Raw genomic sequence first — 18,744 nt, 5'->3', positions numbered from 1 at the left:
AGTGCAGCACACCAGGCCTCCCTGTGCATCACCAACTCCCAGAGTCCACTCAAACTCATGTCCATCGAGTCAGTGAAGCTATTCAACCATTTCATCCTCTGTCATCCCCTTCTCCTTCTGTCTTCAATTTTTCCCAGCATCAGGGTCTTTTTGAATGAGTCAGTTCTTCGCATCAAGTGGCCAAAGTATTGGAGTTTCAGCTTCAACACCAGTCCTTCCAATGAGCACCCAGGACTGATCTCCTTTAGGATGGACTGGTTGGATCTCCTTGCAGTCCAAGGGACTCTCAAGAGTGTTCTCCAACAACAGAATTCAAAAGCATAATTTCTTCACTGCTCAGCTTTCTTCACAGTCCAACTCTCACATCCATACATGACCACTGGAAAAATCATAGCCTTGACTAGACAGACCTCATTGGCAAAATAATGTCTGTGCTTTTTATTATGCTGTTTAGGTTGGTCATAACTTTCCTTCCAAAGAGTAAGCGTCTTTTTATTTCATGGCTGCAGTGACCATCTGCAGTGATTTTGGAGCCCCCAAAATAAGGTCTGCCACTGTTTCCCCACCTATTTGCCATGAAGTGATGGGACTGAGTGCCATGATCTTAGTTTTCTGAATGTTGAGTTTTAAGCCAACTTTTCCACTCTCCTTTTTCACTTTCATCAAGAGGCTCTTTAGTTCTTCTTCACTTTCTGCCATAAGGGTTGGGTCATCTGCATATCTGAGGTTATTGATATTTCTCTCAGCAATCTTGATTCCAGCTTGTGCTTCCTCCCACCCAGCGTTTCTCATGATGTACCCTGCATATAAGATAAATAAGCAGGGTGAAAATATACAGCCTTGACATACTCCTTTTCCTATTTGGAGCAAGTCTGTTGCTCCATGTCCAGTTCTAACTCTTGCTTGCTGACCTGCATACAGGTTTCTCAAGAGGAAGGTCAGGTGGTCTGGTATTCCCATCTCTTTCAGGATTTTCCATGATTTATTGTGATCTGCACAAAGTCTTTGGCATAGTCAGTAAAGCAGAAATAGATGTGTTTTTTTTTTTTTTTTTTTTTCTGGAACTCTCTTGCTTTTTTGATGATCCGGCAGATGTTGGCAATTTGATCTCTGGTTCCTCTGCCTTTTCTAAAACCAGCTTGAATATCTGGAAGTTCATGGTTCACGTATTGCTGAAGCCTGGGTTGGAGAGTTTTGAGCATTACTTTACTAGCATGTGAGATGAGTGCAATTGTGCAGTAGTTTGAGCATTCATAATTAAATAATCAGTTCTTCTTTTTTCTTTATTCTCTCCTTCCCTGTTGGCTCCTTTCTATTAGCATTTACACATATCCAATTCTCTTGTGTCTTAAGAAAAATTTTCCCAAAATGTGGTGGGGTGGTCTTAAGATGGCGGAGGAATAGGACGTAGAGACCACTTTCTCCCCCACAAACTCATCAAAAGAACATTTGAACGCTCAGTAAATTCCACAAAACAACTTCTGAATGCCGGCAGAGGACATCAGGCACCCAGAAAAGCAGCCCATTGTTTTCGAAAGGAGATGTTTTATCAATGGTGCTGTACAGATGGAGAAGTCTTTAGGCTACTGTAAAAATAAGACTGAAAACCAGAAGCAGGAGGCTTAAGTCCAAATCCTGAGAACACCAGAGAACTCCTGACTAAAGGGAGCATCAATCGACAGGAGCTCATCAAACGCCTGCATACCTACACTGAAACCAAGCACCACCAAGGGCCAACAAGTTCCAGAGCAAGACATACCAAGCAAATTCTCCAGCAACACAGGAACACAGCCCTGAGCTTCAGTATACAGGCTGCCCAAAGTCACTCCAAACCCATTGACATCTCATAACTCATTACTGGACACTTCATTGCACTCCAGAGAGAAGAAATCTAGCTCCACCCGCCAGAACACTGACACAAGCTTCCCTAACCAGGAAACCTTGACAAGCCACCCATACAACCCCACCCACAGTGAGGAAACTCCATAATAAAGAGTACTCCAAAAAATGCCAGAATACAGAAAGGCCACCCCAAACAGAGCAATATAAACAAGATGAAGAGACAGAGGAATACCCAGCAGGTAAAGGAACAGGATAAATGCCCACTAAACCAAACAAAAGAGGAAGAGATAGGGAATCTATGTGATAAAAAATTCTGAATAATGATAGTGAAAATGATCCAAAATATTGAAATCAAAATGGAATCACAGATAAATAGCCTGAAGAGAAGGATTGAGGAGATGCAAGAAAGGTTTAACAAGGACCAGGGAGAAATAAAAAAGAGTAAATATATAATGAATAATGCAATAAATGAGGTCAAAAACACTCTGGCGGGAACAAATAGTAGAGTAACAGAGGCAGAAGATAGGATTAGTGAGGTAGAAGATAGAATGGTAGAAATAAATGAATCAGAGAGGAAAAAAGAAAAACGAATTGTGAATAACCAACAAATCACAGAAGAAATCAAAAAAGAAATCAAAATATGCATAGAAATGAATGAAAATGAAAACACAACAACCCAAAACCTATGAGACATGTAAAAGCAGTGCTAAGGTGAAAGTTCATAGCAATACCTCTTGAGGCATACCTCAAGAAACAAGAAAAAAGTCAAATAAATAACCTAACTCTACACCTAAAGCAACTAGAAAAGGAAGAAATGAAGAATCCCAGGGTTAGTAGAAGGAAAGAAATCTTAAACATTAGGGAAGAAATAAATGCAAAATAAACAAAGGAGACCATAGCAAAAATCAACAAGCCAAAAGCTGGTTCTTTGAAAGGATAAATGAAATTGACAAACCATTAGCCAGACTCATCAAGAAACAAAGGGAGAAAAATCAAATCAATAAAATTAGAAATGAAAATGGAGAGATCACAACAGACAACACAGAAATACAAAGGATCATAAGAGACTACTATTAGCAATTATATGCAAATAAAATGGACAACGTGGAAGAAATGGACAAATTCTTAGAAAAGTACAACTTTCCAAAACTGAACCAGGAAGAAATAGAAAATCTTAACAGACCCATCACAAGCATGGAAATTGAAACTGTAATCAGAAATCTTCCAGCAAATAAAAGCCCAGGTCCAGACGGCTTCACAGCTGAATTCTACCAAAAGTTTAGAGAAGAGCTGACACCTATCCTACTCAAACTCTTCCAGAAAATTGCAGAGGAAGGTAAACTTCCAAACTCATTCTATGAGGCCACCATAAGCCTAATACCAAAACCTGACAAAGATGCCACACACACAAAAAAAAACTACAGGCCAATATCACTGATGAACATAGATGCAAAAATTCTTAATAAAATTCTAGCAATCAGACTCCAACAACACATTAAAAAGATCATACACCATGACCAAGTGGGCTTTATCCCAGGAATGCAAGGATTCTTCAATATCTGCAAATCAATCAATGTAATACACCACATTAACAAATTGAAAAATAAAAGCCATATGATTATCTCAATAGATGCAGAGAAAGCCTTTGATAAAATTCAACATCCATTTATGATAAAAACCCTCCAGAAAGCAAGAATAGAAGGAACATACCTCAACATAATAAAGGCTATATATGACAAACCCACAGCAAACATTATCCTCAATGGTGAAAAATTGAAAGCATTTCCCCTAAAGTCAGGAACAAGACAAGGGTGCCCACTTTCACCACTACTATTCCACATAGTTTTGGAAGTTTTAGCCATAGCAATCAGAGCGGAAAAACAAATAAAAGGAATCCAAATTGGAAAAGAAGAAGTAAAACTCTGACCGTATGCAGATGACATGATCCTCTACATAGAACCTTAAAGACTCCACCAGAAAATTACCAGAGCTAATCAATGAATATAGTAAAATTTCAGGATATAAAATCAACACACAGAAATCCCTTGCTTTCCTGTACACTAATAAGGAGAAAATAGAAAAAGAAATTAAGGAAACAATTCCATTCACCACTGCAAAGAAAAGAATAAAATACTTAGGAATATATCTACCTAAAAAACAAAAGACCTATATATAGAAAACTATAAAACACTGGTGAAAGAAATCAAAGAGGACACTAATAGATGCAGAAATAAACTTAATTGATCAGAAGTATCAATATAGTGAAAATGAGTATACTACTGAAAGCAATCTACAGATTCAATGCAATCGCTATCAAGCTACCAACGGTATTTTTCACAGAGCTAGAATGAATAATTTCACAACTTGTATGGCAATACAAAAAATCTCAAATAGCCAAAGCAATCTAGCGAAAGAAGAATGGAACTGGAGGAATCAACCCACCTGACTTCAGGCTCTACTATAAAGCCAGTCATCAAGACAGTATGGTACTGGCACAAAGACAGAAATATAGATCAATGGAACAAAATAGAAAGCCCAGAGATAAATCCACACACCTATGGACACCTTATCTTTGACAAAGGAGGCAAGAATATACAATGGATTAAAGACAATCTCTTTAACAAGTGATGGTGGGAAATCTGGTCAACCACTTGTAGAACAATGAAACTAGAACACTTTCTAACACCATACACAAAAATAAACTCAAAATGGATTAAAGATCTAAATGTAGGACCAGAAACTATAAAACTTCTAGAGGAGAACACAGACAAAACACTCTCTTACATAAATCACAGCAGGATCCTTTATGACCCACTTCCCAGATTATTGGAAATGAAAGAAAAATAAACAAATGGGACCTAATTAAAGTTAAAAGCTTCTGCACAACAAAGGAAACTCTAGGCAAGGTGAAAAGACAGCCTTCAGAATGGGAGAAAATAATTGTAAATGAAGCAACTGACAAAGAATTAACCTCAAAAATATACAAGCAACTCCTACAGCTCAATTCCAGAAAAATAAATGACCCAATCAAAAAATGGGCCAAAGGACTAAACAGACATTTCTCCAAAGAAGACATACAGATGGCTAACACATGAAAAGATGCTCAACATCACTCATTATCAGAGAAATGCAAACCAAAACCACAATGAGGTACCATTTCATGCCAGTCAGAATGGCTGCTATCCAAAAGTCTACAAGCAATAAATGCTGGAGAGGGTGTGGAGAAAAGGAAACCCTCTTACACTGTTGGTGGGAATGCAAACTAGTACAGCCTCTATGAGGAACAGTGTGGAGATTCCTTAAAAAACCAGAAATAGAACTTGCATGTGACCCAGCAATCCCACTGCTGGGCATACACACCATGGAAACCAGAATTGAAAGAGACATGTGTACCCCGATGTTCATCGCAGCAGTGTTTATAATAGCCAGGACATGGAAGCAACCTAGATGCCCATCAGCAGATGAATGGATAAGAAAGCCATGGTACATATACACAGTGGAGTATTACTCAGCCATTAAAAGGAATACATTTGAATCAGTTCTAATGAGGTGGATGAAACTGGAGCCTCTTATGCAGAGTAAAGGAAGCCAGAAAGAAAAACATCAATACAGTATACTAATGCATATATATGGAATTTAGAAAGATGGTAACAATAACCCTCGAGAAGGCAATGACACCCACTCCAGTACTCTTGCCTGGAAAATCCCATGCATGGAGGAGCCTGGTGGGCTGCTGTCTATGGGGCCGCACAGAGTCGGACACGACTGAGCGACTTCACTTTCACTTTTCAGTCTCTTGCATTGGAGAATGAAATGGCAACCCACTCCAGCGTTCTTACCTGGAGAATCCCAGGGACAGGGGAGCCTGGCGGGCTGCCATCTATGGAGTCGCACAGAGTCGGACATGACTGAAGTGACTTAGTAGCAGCAGCAGCAAGGATAACCCTGTATGCAAGACAGCAAAAGAGACACAGATGTATAGAACAGTCTTTTGGACTCTGTGGGAGAGGACGAGGGTGGGATTATTTGGGAGAATGGCAATGAAACATGTAGAATGAATCATCATATGTGAACAAATCATCATATGTGAAACAAATCACCAGTCCAGGTTTGATGCATGATACAGGATGCTTGGGGCTGGTGTGCTGGGATGACCCAGAGGGATGGTATGGTGAGGGAGGTGGGAGGGGGGTTCATGATGGGGAACACGTGTATACCCATGGCAGATTCGTGTTGATGTATGGCAAAACCAATGGAATATTGTAAAGTAAAAAAAAAAAATTTTTTTTTCCCCCAAACCCTGACTCCTTCTGTTCAATATAAGTGGTGATTCTGGTCTTCTTACTGATCTTAAAGCAAAAGTTTTCACCTTTTCACTGTTGAGTATCATATTGATTGTTGGGCTGTCATATATAGCTTGTATTAGGTTGAGGTACCTTCCCTCTATACCACTTTGTTGAGAGTTTTTATGATAAATGAAAGTTGAATTTCATCAAATGCTTTTTTTTTTTTTTCTGAATCAACTGAGAGGATTCTTTGTTTTTTATTCCCCATTTTGTTAATGAGTTCTAACACACCAGTTGATTTACACATGTTGAATCATCCTTGCATCCCTGGGATAAATCCATCTTGCTCATAAATCCACCTGTTACTGTATTCTTCAATTCAGTTTGCTAATATTTTGTTTAGGATTTTTGAATCTATGTTTATCAAGGATTGTTGTTGTTTTTCAGTCCCTAAGTCGTGTCTGACTCTTTTCATCCCCATGGACTGTATTATGCCAGGCTTCCTTGACTTTCACCATCTCCCAGAATTTGCTCAAATTCATGTCCATTATGTTGGTGATACTGTCTCACCATCTCATCCTTTGCCGCCCTCTTCTCCGCTTGTCTTCAATCTTTCCAAGCATCAGTTTCTTTTCCAATGAGTTGGTTCTTCGAATCACGTGGCCAAAATATTGGAGCTTCAGCTTCAACATCAGTCCTTCCAATGAATATTCAGGGCTGACTTCCTTTAGGATTGACTTGTTTGATGTTGCAGTCCAAGGGACTCTTCAAGAGTCTTCTCCAGCAGCACAATTCGGAAGCACCAATTTTTTGGCACTCAGCCTTCTTTATGGTCCAACTCTCACATCCATACATAATTAACTGGAAAAACCATAGCTTTGACTGTATGGACCTTTGTTGGCAGCATGATGTCTCTGCTGTCTAGGTTTATATGCTGTCTAATATGCTGCCTAGGTTTATCATAGCTTTTCTTCCAAGGAGCAAGCGTTTTTTAATTTCATGGCTGTGGTCACTGTCTGCAGTGAGTTACTTTGGAGCCCAAGAAAACAAAATCTGTCACTGTTTCCACTTTTCCCCCTTCTTTTAGCCATGCAGTGATGGGACCAGATATCAAGGATATTGGCCTATAATTTTCATTTCATGTAATATTCTTTTTGGTTATAATAGAAGGGTAATGTTGGCTTTTCAAAGTTAGTTTGCAAGTGGCCTTTCCTCTTGTATTTTTTGGAAGAGTTTGAGAATTGGTATTCATTTCTCTTTATATATTTGTTAGAGTTAATCAGTGAAACTGTCTTGTCCTGCACTTTGTGTTTTGGGATTGCCAGTTCAATCTCCTTACTCGTGATTCATGTATTCAGATTTCTAATTCTTCATGATTCTTTCTTGATAGGTTGTAGGTTTCTAAGAATCTATTTTTTCTAAATTCTCCAATTTGTTCTGGTATGGTTCATTATATTAACAGTTTGTTATGATTGTATGTATTTGTCCGGTATCAGTTGTAATGTTTCCTGTTTTATTTCTGCTTATTTTAGTCTTATTTCTTCTTGGTAAGTCTAGCTAAAGGTTTGTCAGTTTTGTTTATGGCTTTAAAAAGCTAACTCTTAGTCTCATTGTTTTTTTTTTTTTTCTTTTTTCTTATTGGTCTCTGTTTCTTTTATTTACTTTACGATCTCTATTTCCTTCCTTCTGCTGACTTTGAGCTTTGTTTTTTCTTCTTTCTCTAGTTCTTTGAGATGTCAAGTTAGGTTGCTTGTTTGATATCATTCTCATTTTTTGATGTAGGCATTTATCACTGAACTTTTCTCTTAGAACTGCTTTTCCTGATCTCACAAGTTTTGGTATGCCATCATGTTTACTTTTTTGTGTGTCTCAAGGTACTTTTTGGTTCTCTTTTGATTTATTCTTTGATCCTTTGATTGTTCAGTAGCATATTGTTTAATATCCACATCTCTGTGAATTTTCCACTTTTCTTATAATTGATTTCTCAATTTATAATATTTCCTTTGGAAATATACTTGATATGATGTGATTTCAGTCTTCTAAAACTTCTTAATACTTGTTTTGTGCCTTAACATATGATCTATTCTGGGTAATGTTTCATGTGTGCTTGAGGACACTGTGTTCTATTGCTTTTGGATGGATTGTCCTTATAGGTCTAGTAAGTGCATTCTACTTTTTAAATTGGAATGTTTAGTTTATTGCAATTTAATATAATTACTGATATGATGGGTCTATATTTGCAGATTCATCATTTGTGTCCTGCTTACCCATCAGGTTCATAACTCTACTCTTCCTCCTTTACTGTTTTCTCTTGGGAATAACTGTACTTTTAAATAATTGTTTTTTTTTTTTTGTCCCTCTTTTTTATATCTCTCTACTTCTCATTTCCTGCCTTCCTCTAGATTAGTAGTTTTTTTTTCAGGATTGTAAATATCTATTGTCATTGAACTATTTTTTAAATGATTTGTCTTGAGATTACAATATGTATTCTTAAATTTTTACAGTCTTCTTAAAATTAAACTATTAAATTAAAGAATACAAGAACACTGCAATCATATATGACTATTCAACTTGCTCCTCTTCCTTTATACCAAAGTTATCACATGTATAATATCTATGTATATTATAAAGCTACCATTAGTGTTATAATTATTGCTTTTAACAGGGTTGGCAAACATCTCTTTAAGAGGCCAAGCAGTGATACAGATTTTGTGGACCATGTGGTCTTAACATGCCATTGTAGAAAAAGGTAACCATAGATAATGCTTTAAGAAATATGCAGGGAAATATTCCAATAAAACTTTGTTTACAACAGGTGGGTATCTGGATATAGATTACTGTGTTAACTGGCTATACGTTTTTTCCCTTTAGCACTTTAAATATTTCATTTTACTATTTTCTGGTTTCCATTTTTATTGATGAGTAGTCAGCCGTCATTTGAATTCTTGTTCTTGTGTAGGTAATGGGCCATTTTTCTTCGACTGCCTTCAAGTTTTCTGTGTGTATCTGACTAAATTTTAACTGCAATATATTTATGTTTAAGTCTGATTTTGTTTTATTTATTCTATTTGTCTACATTGTAGATGTCTACATTTTCTTCATTATTTTCTCTAATATATTTTACCCGTCCTCTCTTACTTATTTTCTTTTTCTTTTTTGGTACTCCAATCACCTTTTGTGTTGTTGAAAAGGTTCCTTAGGTTCTGGTTGCTTATTTGTTTTCAATTTTTTCCTTTTCTCCAGACTGAAAAAAGTTTTATTGATTTTTCTTCTATTTCACCAATTTTTTCTTTCAAACTATTGCAAAGCCTATTTAATAATTAATCTAATCTACCATAAATTTAGGTTTTGGATTTTCCATTTGGCTTCTCTTTACAATTTATATTTTGATAATTCATTCATTAACATTTTACTTCATGTTGAGACATTTTTTCATTTCCTTGACTATAATAGTTATGATTATAAATTCAAAATTTGATTGTGATTCAAAATTCTTATCTGTTTATTTCATTATCACTATTGTTATTTTAGTGTTACTGTTGTTCTTCTCTTTCTCTTGTGTATAGGTAACATTTTCTTGGTGTGTGTGTGTGTGTGTGTATGTATGTGTGTCTAATTATTTTGGATTTTGTCCTACATATTTTTAATGATATATCATAGGGACTTTTGGTTCATTTATGTCCTTTGAGGAACATCCAGCTTTGTTCATTTTCTTGTTTTAGCAGGTCATTGTTGTTCTCAACTCAAAATTCTGAGTTTTAAATTTAGTTTTTTTTTTAACTTTAGGGTAGTTATCTGGAATTTATTCTGCATATAATTCAAGGATTATAGGATTGTCAGTTTTTTGGGATATTTCATATACGGAATTTAAGGGTCCTGTGCTCTGGCTCTTTCTTTTATGGTATTACCCCCCACACCCGCTTTTTTCATTTCTGTGCAGTAGGTACAGCTGAATGTTGTCCTTGATTCTTTAAAGCAGTGAGATGTGGCTTATGGCCATGTTTTAGTCACTCAATATTTTGTTGTCTGAGACCTCTCCTCATGATAACATCATTAAAATGGAAAACTCACCCAGTATCTTTTTCTCTCCTCAAGTGTTTTCTACACTTGAGTGTCTTCATGGTTTTGGCTACCTTGCAGAATGTGTGTGTTTGTTTGTATTTCACAGTTTATACTTACTGTCTGTTGGGAAGTTCTTCCAATAGGGGCTTCTCAGCCGTTACTCTATTTTTATGTCTCTAAATTCACTAATCTTTTCTTTTGCAGTCTCTAATGTTTTAATTCAATCCAGTAAAAGTTTCATTTCTAGAATTTCTATTTTTATCGTTTTGAATCTCTGTTGAGATCTCCCATTTATTCTTTTTTTGTTATTAATTATTCCTTTAAGAACTTGGATATACTTATGATGGATGGTTTGTAGTTCTTGTGTAGTTCTTAGATAATTCTAATATCTAGGATAATATGGGTTCTACTTCTATTGGCTCTTTTCCCTTCAAACTTGGGTCACATTTACTTCATTTCACATTTACTTTTAATTTTCTGTTGTATAGTGAACGTTTTGAGTGATGTTTTATGGGGAGTCTGGATTACCCTTTCTTTAAGGGCACTGAATTTTATTTTGATAAGCAGCTAAATCACTGACATATGTCCTTTAGTCTCTTAAGCTTACTATAATTGTTTGTCATTGTGATCTAATTTCAATTTTTGATTTAATCTTAGGGCATGACCCTTAGTCCAGGGTGGGTTCATTAATCCAACAACTTAGAATTTGGGGGATCAATCATGACAGAAAATCTGAGTTGCATTGGGTTTGAACCTCAACTTCTCTATCACTGTACAGCATCTGGTATCCACCTTCAGTTCTCACCTCCCCAAGAGTCATACTCTAATTGGGGTCCTGAAGCTGCCCAACCCACAGACATGAACGTACAGAGAATAGTCTTGTATACTTTTGAGATCTTCCCTGTTTATAGATTCTTCCTGACTTGTGTCCTTCCTCATGAGTTGTAGGCATCAAGTTTTGATCTCTGTCTCCTTAGCTCAGAAAGGGTCCCACTTTGCTTGGCTGCCACCTCCCTGCACACTAGGAGGAAAGCGTTCTCAGAAGTATATTAGGAGTGAATATAGGGTCTACCCTAGAGAAGGCAATGGCAACCCACTCCAGTACTCTTGCCTGGAAAATCCCATGGGTGGAGGAGCCTGGTAGGCTGCAGTCCATGGGGTCGCTAAGAATCGGACACGACTGAGCGACTTCACTTTCACTTTCATGCATTGGAGAAGGAAATGGCAACCCACTCTAGTGTTCTTGCCTGGAGAATCCCAGGGACGGGGGAGCCTGGTGGGCTGCCGTCTATGGGGTCGCACAGAGTCGGACTCGACTGAAGCGACTTAGCAGCAGCAGCAGCAGCATAGGGTCTACCTAATTCCTCTTTATTAAAGTATCACAATCCTGGATTGCTTCTTGTTCAATGCTGGAAAACTGTTACTTCGTGTTTTTTCCCCTGAGGATTTCAGAAAGTATTATTTAATTTGGCTGCACTGGGTCTTCATTGCTGCTTGTGGTTTCTCTAGTTGTGATGAGCAGAGGCTAGTCTCTAGTGCAGTGCCTGGGCTTCTCATTGCAGTGGCGTGTCTTCTTGCATCATGCAGGCTGTAGAGCATGCGGGCTCAGTAGTTGCAGTGCACGGACTTTGTTGCCCCGAGGCATGTGGGATGTTCCCGGACCAGGGATCAAACCCATGTCCTGTGGCAGGCAGATTGTTCACCACTGGATCACCAGGGAAGTCCTCCTGTCTGTTTTTATATATATTTCAGGTTTGTGAGGGTAACTCAAAAACAGTTACTCTGTTATATCTTGAAGTAGATGGTCCCATCTTCCTCAGTTGGGAAGATCCCCTGGAGAAGGAAATGGCAACCCGCTCCAGTATTCTTGCCTGGGAAATCTCACAGACAGAGTGGCCTGGCAGGCTATAGTCCTTGGGGTCGTAAAGAGTCAGACACAACTCAGACACTAAATAGCAACAGATGGTCCCATCATCCAGGATACATTTTTTTGTCACTAATTAACTTTATATGAAAGCCTTTGTACTGTGGCCATACTATCTTCCTGTACTTCATGCTCAGGGTATATCTCTAAGCCCATCCAGGTCAGAAAATGAATCACAGGAGTTGCTGTGTCATAAGGAAGAGGTTCAGGAAAGACTGAAACTTCAGTTTCCCCTTTATTCCAGTCAGTTCAATTACTCATTCATGACCAACTCTTTGCAACCCCATGGACTGAAGCACGCCAGCCTCCCTGTCCATCACCATCCCCTGGAGCTTTCTTAAACTCCTGTATATCGAGTTGGTGATGCCATCCAATCATCTCACCCTCTGTCATCCACTTCTCCTCCTGCCTTCAATCTTTCCCAGCATCAGGGTCTTTTTGAATGGGTCAGTTCTTTGCATCAGGTGGCCAAAGTATTGGAGCTTCAACATCAGTCCTTCCAATGAACTTTCAGGACTGGTTTCCTTCAGGATTGACTGGTTTGATCTCCTTGCAGTCTAAAGGACTCTCAAGAGTCTTCTCCAATACCACAGTTCAAAAGCATCAATTCTTCAGTGCTCAACATTCTTTATGTTCCAACTCTATATTTAACTATTGGAAAAACCATAGCTTTAACTAGACACACCTTTGTCAGCAAAGTAATGTCTCTGCTTTTTAATATGTTGTCTAGGTTGATCATAGCTTTTCTTCAAAGGACTAAGCGTCTTTTAATTTCATGGCTGTGGTCACCATCTGCAGTGATTTTGGAGCCCAAGAAAATAAAGTCTGTCACTGTTTCCATTGTTTCCCCATCTATTTGCCATGAAGTGATGGAACTGGATGCCCTGACCCTAGTTTTTTGAATGTTGAGTTTTAAGTCAGTTTTTTCACCTTTCACTTTCATCAAGAGGCTCTTTAGTTCCTCTTCACTTTCTGCCATAAGGGTGTTGTTATCTTCATATCTGAGGTTATTTTTATTTCTCCTGGCAATCTTGATTCTTTTATTTATTTGCCCATATGGAAATGATGGTCTGTCTTTCAATCTATGATGTTTTGGAGTGAGAAGTATATCATGTATTTGGAAAGGCCATACAGTACACCAGAAGGCATTCAGATGAATCTGAATTTGAATTTTGTCTCTGTAGTATTATGATCCCAAAATATTGTGAATAAAATCATTGTTATCATAACAGCAGCAAAATTTCTACTTATTGAGCATTTTAGCTTGTGGCAATAATCTCTGTTTAAAAAGTATTTCTTATATTATCTCATTATATAATAAAATAATGCAAATTTATTGCTTATGTTTTTTGTTGTTGTTGTTGTCAGTTTAGTTTTTTTTGGCTTGCTGAGCCACTTGTGGGATCTCAGTTCCCTAACCAGGGATTAAACCTAAGCTACAGATTGAAGCTTAGCCACCAGGCAACTCCCTGTTTATATTTTACTTGTGATGAAAATGAGGCATGCAAATGTTAAAAACAAAACAAAACAAAAAACTTTCCTATAGTCACAGAGATTAATTTAGCAGAGAAAAATTCAACTCATTCTAAAAACTAAACTCTAAATCATTATGTTATTTGGTATCTCTGAGTTTAGGAAAACCTTACAAGAAACCAGAAATGCCATCCTACTTCCAGAAGAATATTCAACAAATACATTGAAAAAACATGGCAGGAGGAGGGTATGCTTACTAGTTACTCATCTTAGTAGGAGAAGAAAATAGTTTTTAAAAATATGGCCACTCATGTAGTTTTGAAGAAGATGTCATATTTGATTCCAAAGAGAAAGAGCTAGATTTTCAGTGACATCAGCACGTTTAACGTTTTTTGTCAAGAAAAACGCAGCTCCTTTAATTTACTGGAAAGCAAGTGCAGTAGGTAGACTACAAGCTGAAGACTATTGTCTTGGAGTCAGGTTTTAACAGTGCCCTGAACTGGCGTTGTAGGATTTAAGATCTGTTAGGCTTGGTCACTGGGCTTCCCTGGTGGCTCAGACAGTAAAGAATCTGCCTGCAATGAGGGAGACCTAGGTTTGACCCCTGGGTTGGAAAGGTCCCCTGGAGGAGGGCATGGCACTCCAGTATTCTTGCCTGGAGAATCCCCATGGACAGAGGAGCCTGGTGGGCTACAGTCCATGGGGTTGCAAAGAGTCGGACATGACTTGAGTGTCTAAGCACAGCACAGGCTTGGTCATTAACTTGTTCTCTGACATGGAAAGAATAAATTTTTTTTTTTTTTGTATGTGTGCTTCAGTCATCTCATCTACAAAAGGAAAGGATTAGACAAGGTATTTTTTTTTTCAAGCTCCATGACCATTTTTATAATCCAGTTAATCTGTTTCTCTTTATCTCAGGGCACAACCATATTAACATCTCTGACTTCTGTCCTGCATGATGGCAAGGAGTTTCCCAACCCAGAGCAGTTTGATCCTGGTCACTTCCTGGATAAAAGTGGTAACTTTAAGAAGAGTGACTACTTCATGGTTTTTTCAGCAGGCAAGCATGCTTCATTTTTGTCTACATCAGTGGTGAAATGAGAGAAGGAAGGGCTTTGCATGGAGGCTAGTCTGGGCTGGACAAATTGTCATTTGCATGAGGCCAGAGGCACCACTCCCAAAGTGCAGATAATTTCTCATTGGATTGGAGGCTGTATTTCCTGACTTCTGCTCTCTTACCCACTGCTGAGTCTCCTAAGAGCTCCTCCTAGATATTAGGCTTCTAGACACTGCGGCTTTTCTCCCCTGCCCTGAGAAGTCAATTCACTCAATGAAGTCAATTCACTCAATGTAGTCTGCATACCTTATATGTAGTAGACTCATGCTCACTCAGGTCCAGAGATACAAATGTGAGTAACAGATGCATCCTTCCTCTAAGAAAGAGAAATGCAGGTTAAAGGCAAGGATACTCCAGAGAGAAAATACTCTTCAGAGTGTTTCCACTCTTTCAGTGGGCATCCAGAGAGAGAAGCTCCTGAATCTTGCATTTTGAGGGACACAGCAGAGGGCAGAGTAGTTGGAAGATAAAGGAAGTTTTCTTGCAGGAAGAAACATTTTATACTTAGTATCTTCCTTTAATTTGTCAGGGTCCTTGAAAGAAAGAGGTAGGATACTTTAGACAGTTTAATGAAGAGACTGTTTTCAGAGGTGTGGACACGATTAAGGGACGTGGCAAGGAGTGGTCAAGTACTCAGGGATGAGCATCAGCAGGACGATGTTACCATCCTATGTTGAAGAGTCAGGAGAAGGAGGGTGTTGCTGAAACTCAAGCAGACTTTTAGCAAAGAGAATGGCTGCCTCAGCAGGAGATGGGTCTGTAGGTTGGAGAATACAGCCACTGCTGAAACTGTGGCCTGACAGGCTGGGACTGAGGGAGGGCATACTCTAACCTTCTCAATGTTTAATCCTCTGAGTTTACTCACAGTAAAGAAGGTAACTAACTATTGGGGTTGTGCGTTCCAAAGAAATCAACTTCCTAAACACAGAGTAGGTGCAAAAGAAAAACAAACAGAATGGATCTGGGAAGATGGAGAAACACCCCCAGACTATGAACAGTGCCCAGAGGTGATCGCATGGAGAGACAATGCTAATCTTATATTCTTCCTGAATTTTGGGTCCATAATGAGCCTGCTCAAGATTTCTGTTCAGTTTACAGAGTTTGTGGGATTGCTTTTGTCCTGACACTGTGCTACCATTATAAGATCTAAGGCTTTACCTTCTGAGCTTATATTCCAGTGTGTGGGACAGAGGAATAATTATAATTTCATGTGAAATATTCTGTATTAGAAGCACTAATAAGTCTTGTGGAATACCAGTGAAGGAGTAAATTATATCTGCCTGAATAGATCAAAGAAGTTTGTATAGAAAAAATGACACCTGCCGTGGATCTATAAAGATGTAGAGAATCTCAGCTGGCAGAGCTGAGGGGACAAGTATTTCATTTGGAGGAATGACTGGAAATTCCTAACACTTGAAATAGCTTATGTGTCCAGGATTGGTGAACATGTAGTAATACTCATGTCTAGTTTGTGACATTTCTTTTTATAGCTGATAGTGGTAAACTCTTAAAATAGTGTTAAAACAGGGACATGGCAAGGTCAAGATTATTTTTAGAAATCAGATGAGGAGAAATAAACCTGTTGTTGAGACTTGGGTTGGAGGTAGATGGAGAACATTTAGTGTGTCTCATGCTGATTGGGACGAGCAAGTGTGTGTATATAGGTCTGTTTGTGTGTATATGTTTGTGTATATCTGTGTGTGTGTGTGTGAGTATAGAAAAATGTCACTGGCCACCCTCAGTAAAGCAATTCCCACATGGGTGTACAAAAGGGATTAAAAAATATATTAAATAGAATGTACACAGAAATATGTTCTGAGGGAATGAAGCAGACCAGATTTTGGTGTAAATAGGACAAGCCATTGGTTATTTCATCTTTCCTTAGTTTACCTATTTATTTACTTTATTATTTCATTTCATATTTATCTACATCTCCCTGTGCACTAGATCAAATGAGAATTATATGGATATTTCATTTATGTCTCATTTCTAGGAAAAAGAGTTTGTATTGGAGAAGGCCTGGCCCGCATGGAACTGTTTTTACTCCTGGTCAGCATTTTACAGAAATTTACCTTGAAACCTCTGGTTGATCCGAAGAACATTGATACTACACCACTTCTGAAAGGAGTGGGATCTATACCACACTTCTACGAGGTCTGTTTCATTCCAGTCTGAAGAAAGGGCTGCTGCCGGATCGCAGATGAGCCTCTCCAGCTCTGTCTACACAAGCTGATGCCCTTTGCCCCTGCTGTTAGCTATGGTCCACCTCTCCCTTAGAGTCAGGAGTGACTTTCCTGAGCCCTGTCTCTTCTGATTTTCTTTAAGATTCAGTTCAAGTTTTGCTTCATGAACTACAGCTCACTGTTTTGTCTTCAATAAAATGTTTTTTGTAATTCTATCCTGAGATCTTAAGCTGTATCTCATCTACAGTGGAAAGGTACCTTATAAATGTTATATTTTGATTTAAAAAAAATTAAAGTAGAAAATTATCACATGTGTTAAAAAATATATATGTATAATGTACTCATCTCTTACTGTTATTATCTCTTCGGGGGAGTAATCTCTTGACAGTTTGGCATGTATAATTTCTGTTTTTTCAATGTTCATTAAAGTGTAATTATAGGTGTGATGTATATGTTTTTATATATGTAACATATATGTATATATACATATGCATACATACATGCAGGAAGAAAGCAGAGGAAGAGTGCTCCAGCTAGAGGGAATAACATGGGATAAAAATTACATTTGCTAGTTATTTTCAAGGCTGTCCTTTCTCTTTTCCCCTAGTTATTCAACACAGACCCACACATAGACTCAATTACAGATATAGACATATTAAAGCAAAAAAGAAGGAAAATAATATGTATTTATGGTTATATTTGAAAACACAGAAAAATATGCATGTGTGTTGCTGTGGATATGTGTGTATGTATTTATTATTTACAATATATCTCTGACTTCTTGGTGACATTATATTATAGAAACAGGTACTTTCACAATCTATATAAATAAGTGTATCTCATAATACCATATTTCATGCCTATAATAATCTTAAAAATTATCTTAGTGTTCAAGGATATTTAGATTATTTTGAACTTTTGTTAATATAGAAATGCTCCTACCTGCATACATCTTTTATTATTCCTATACTATCTCTCTGGGATAGTTTGCTAGAAGTGAAGTGTCTGCCCATATATGTGCATTTTTGTTTTCCATCAATACTGAAGAATAATGCCCTAAAAAGTATGTATCTCTTTACTTTTCTGTCATGACTGGAATAGAAAGACTATTTGACCGAACCCTTTTATATGCTGAGAACTGAATTCTTTGGTAGATTTAGTAACTTCAGTTACCTTTCATGGATTTTTCAAGTAGGAAATTTTATCATCTACAAATAATATATAATTGCAATGACCAGAAACTTCTTGATATAACATCTATATTTATTTCTGTATTTTCTTCCTCTGTCTGGCTCATCACAGATATACACACACAAACACATGCCTATGTACATATATATTTGTCAGCAGGGAGGAGTGTTCAAAGTTGTGAGGACTTCTGGGAACAAGAAAGCAGAGGGTTTAGGAAATCCATATCAGGAAGCCTGTTATTTGATGTGATTTTATCTTTGAAGTGATTGTTGATTTGAAATCAGGAGCTGAGAGTCTGAAGGGGTGACTACAAAATGTTGTGTAGGAGCTTTAGAAACAAAACAAAACAAAAAAATTGAAATGTTCTGAGGGCTCAGAGGAAAAAAAAAATGGAGTCTAAAGCTTGCCAAGTAAGAAGGATCAAGTGAATGTTCCAACTTCAGCTGAAGCCTGAAGATTACAAAGATCTGTAAACAAGCCTTAAGAATAAACCTGAGGTTGAAGAGTAATCATAAGACTAGAGTTCATCTTTAAGTAATTTTAAACATTGCTTAAATTACATTGATTCACCCCTAAACATTTTCTGCTTGCTGGAACATATTTTCTGCTGGAGAAAACTAATGTCACCCCAAGCCCCAGGTTATCATTGCATTATTTGATGTACAA

At 37.7% G+C, this 18,744-nt stretch overlaps 1 protein-coding gene across 1 annotated transcript in view; it reads left to right on the top strand.

The window, feature by feature from the left end:
• LOC109553148 (cytochrome P450 2C21-like) overlaps positions 1–17,333 on the top strand; it is a 51,951-nt gene extending 34,618 nt beyond the window's left edge. The window contains exons 8-9 of the mRNA XM_019953103.2: positions 14,506–14,647; positions 16,698–17,333. Coding sequence (XP_019808662.2) covers positions 14,506–14,647; positions 16,698–16,879 — 324 coding nt within the window. The 3' untranslated portion in view covers positions 16,880–17,333. The remainder of the gene's footprint in view (positions 1–14,505; positions 14,648–16,697) is intronic.
• Positions 17,334–18,744: the final 1,411 nt, after the last annotated feature.

The sequence above is a fragment of the Bos indicus genome, chromosome 26, assembly GCF_029378745.1.
Source record: "Bos indicus isolate NIAB-ARS_2022 breed Sahiwal x Tharparkar chromosome 26, NIAB-ARS_B.indTharparkar_mat_pri_1.0, whole genome shotgun sequence".
Taxonomy (NCBI): Eukaryota; Metazoa; Chordata; class Mammalia; order Artiodactyla; family Bovidae; genus Bos; species Bos indicus.
The sequence above is the reverse complement of the archived record's forward strand: the minus strand, read 5'-3'. Positions and strand labels throughout refer to the sequence as shown.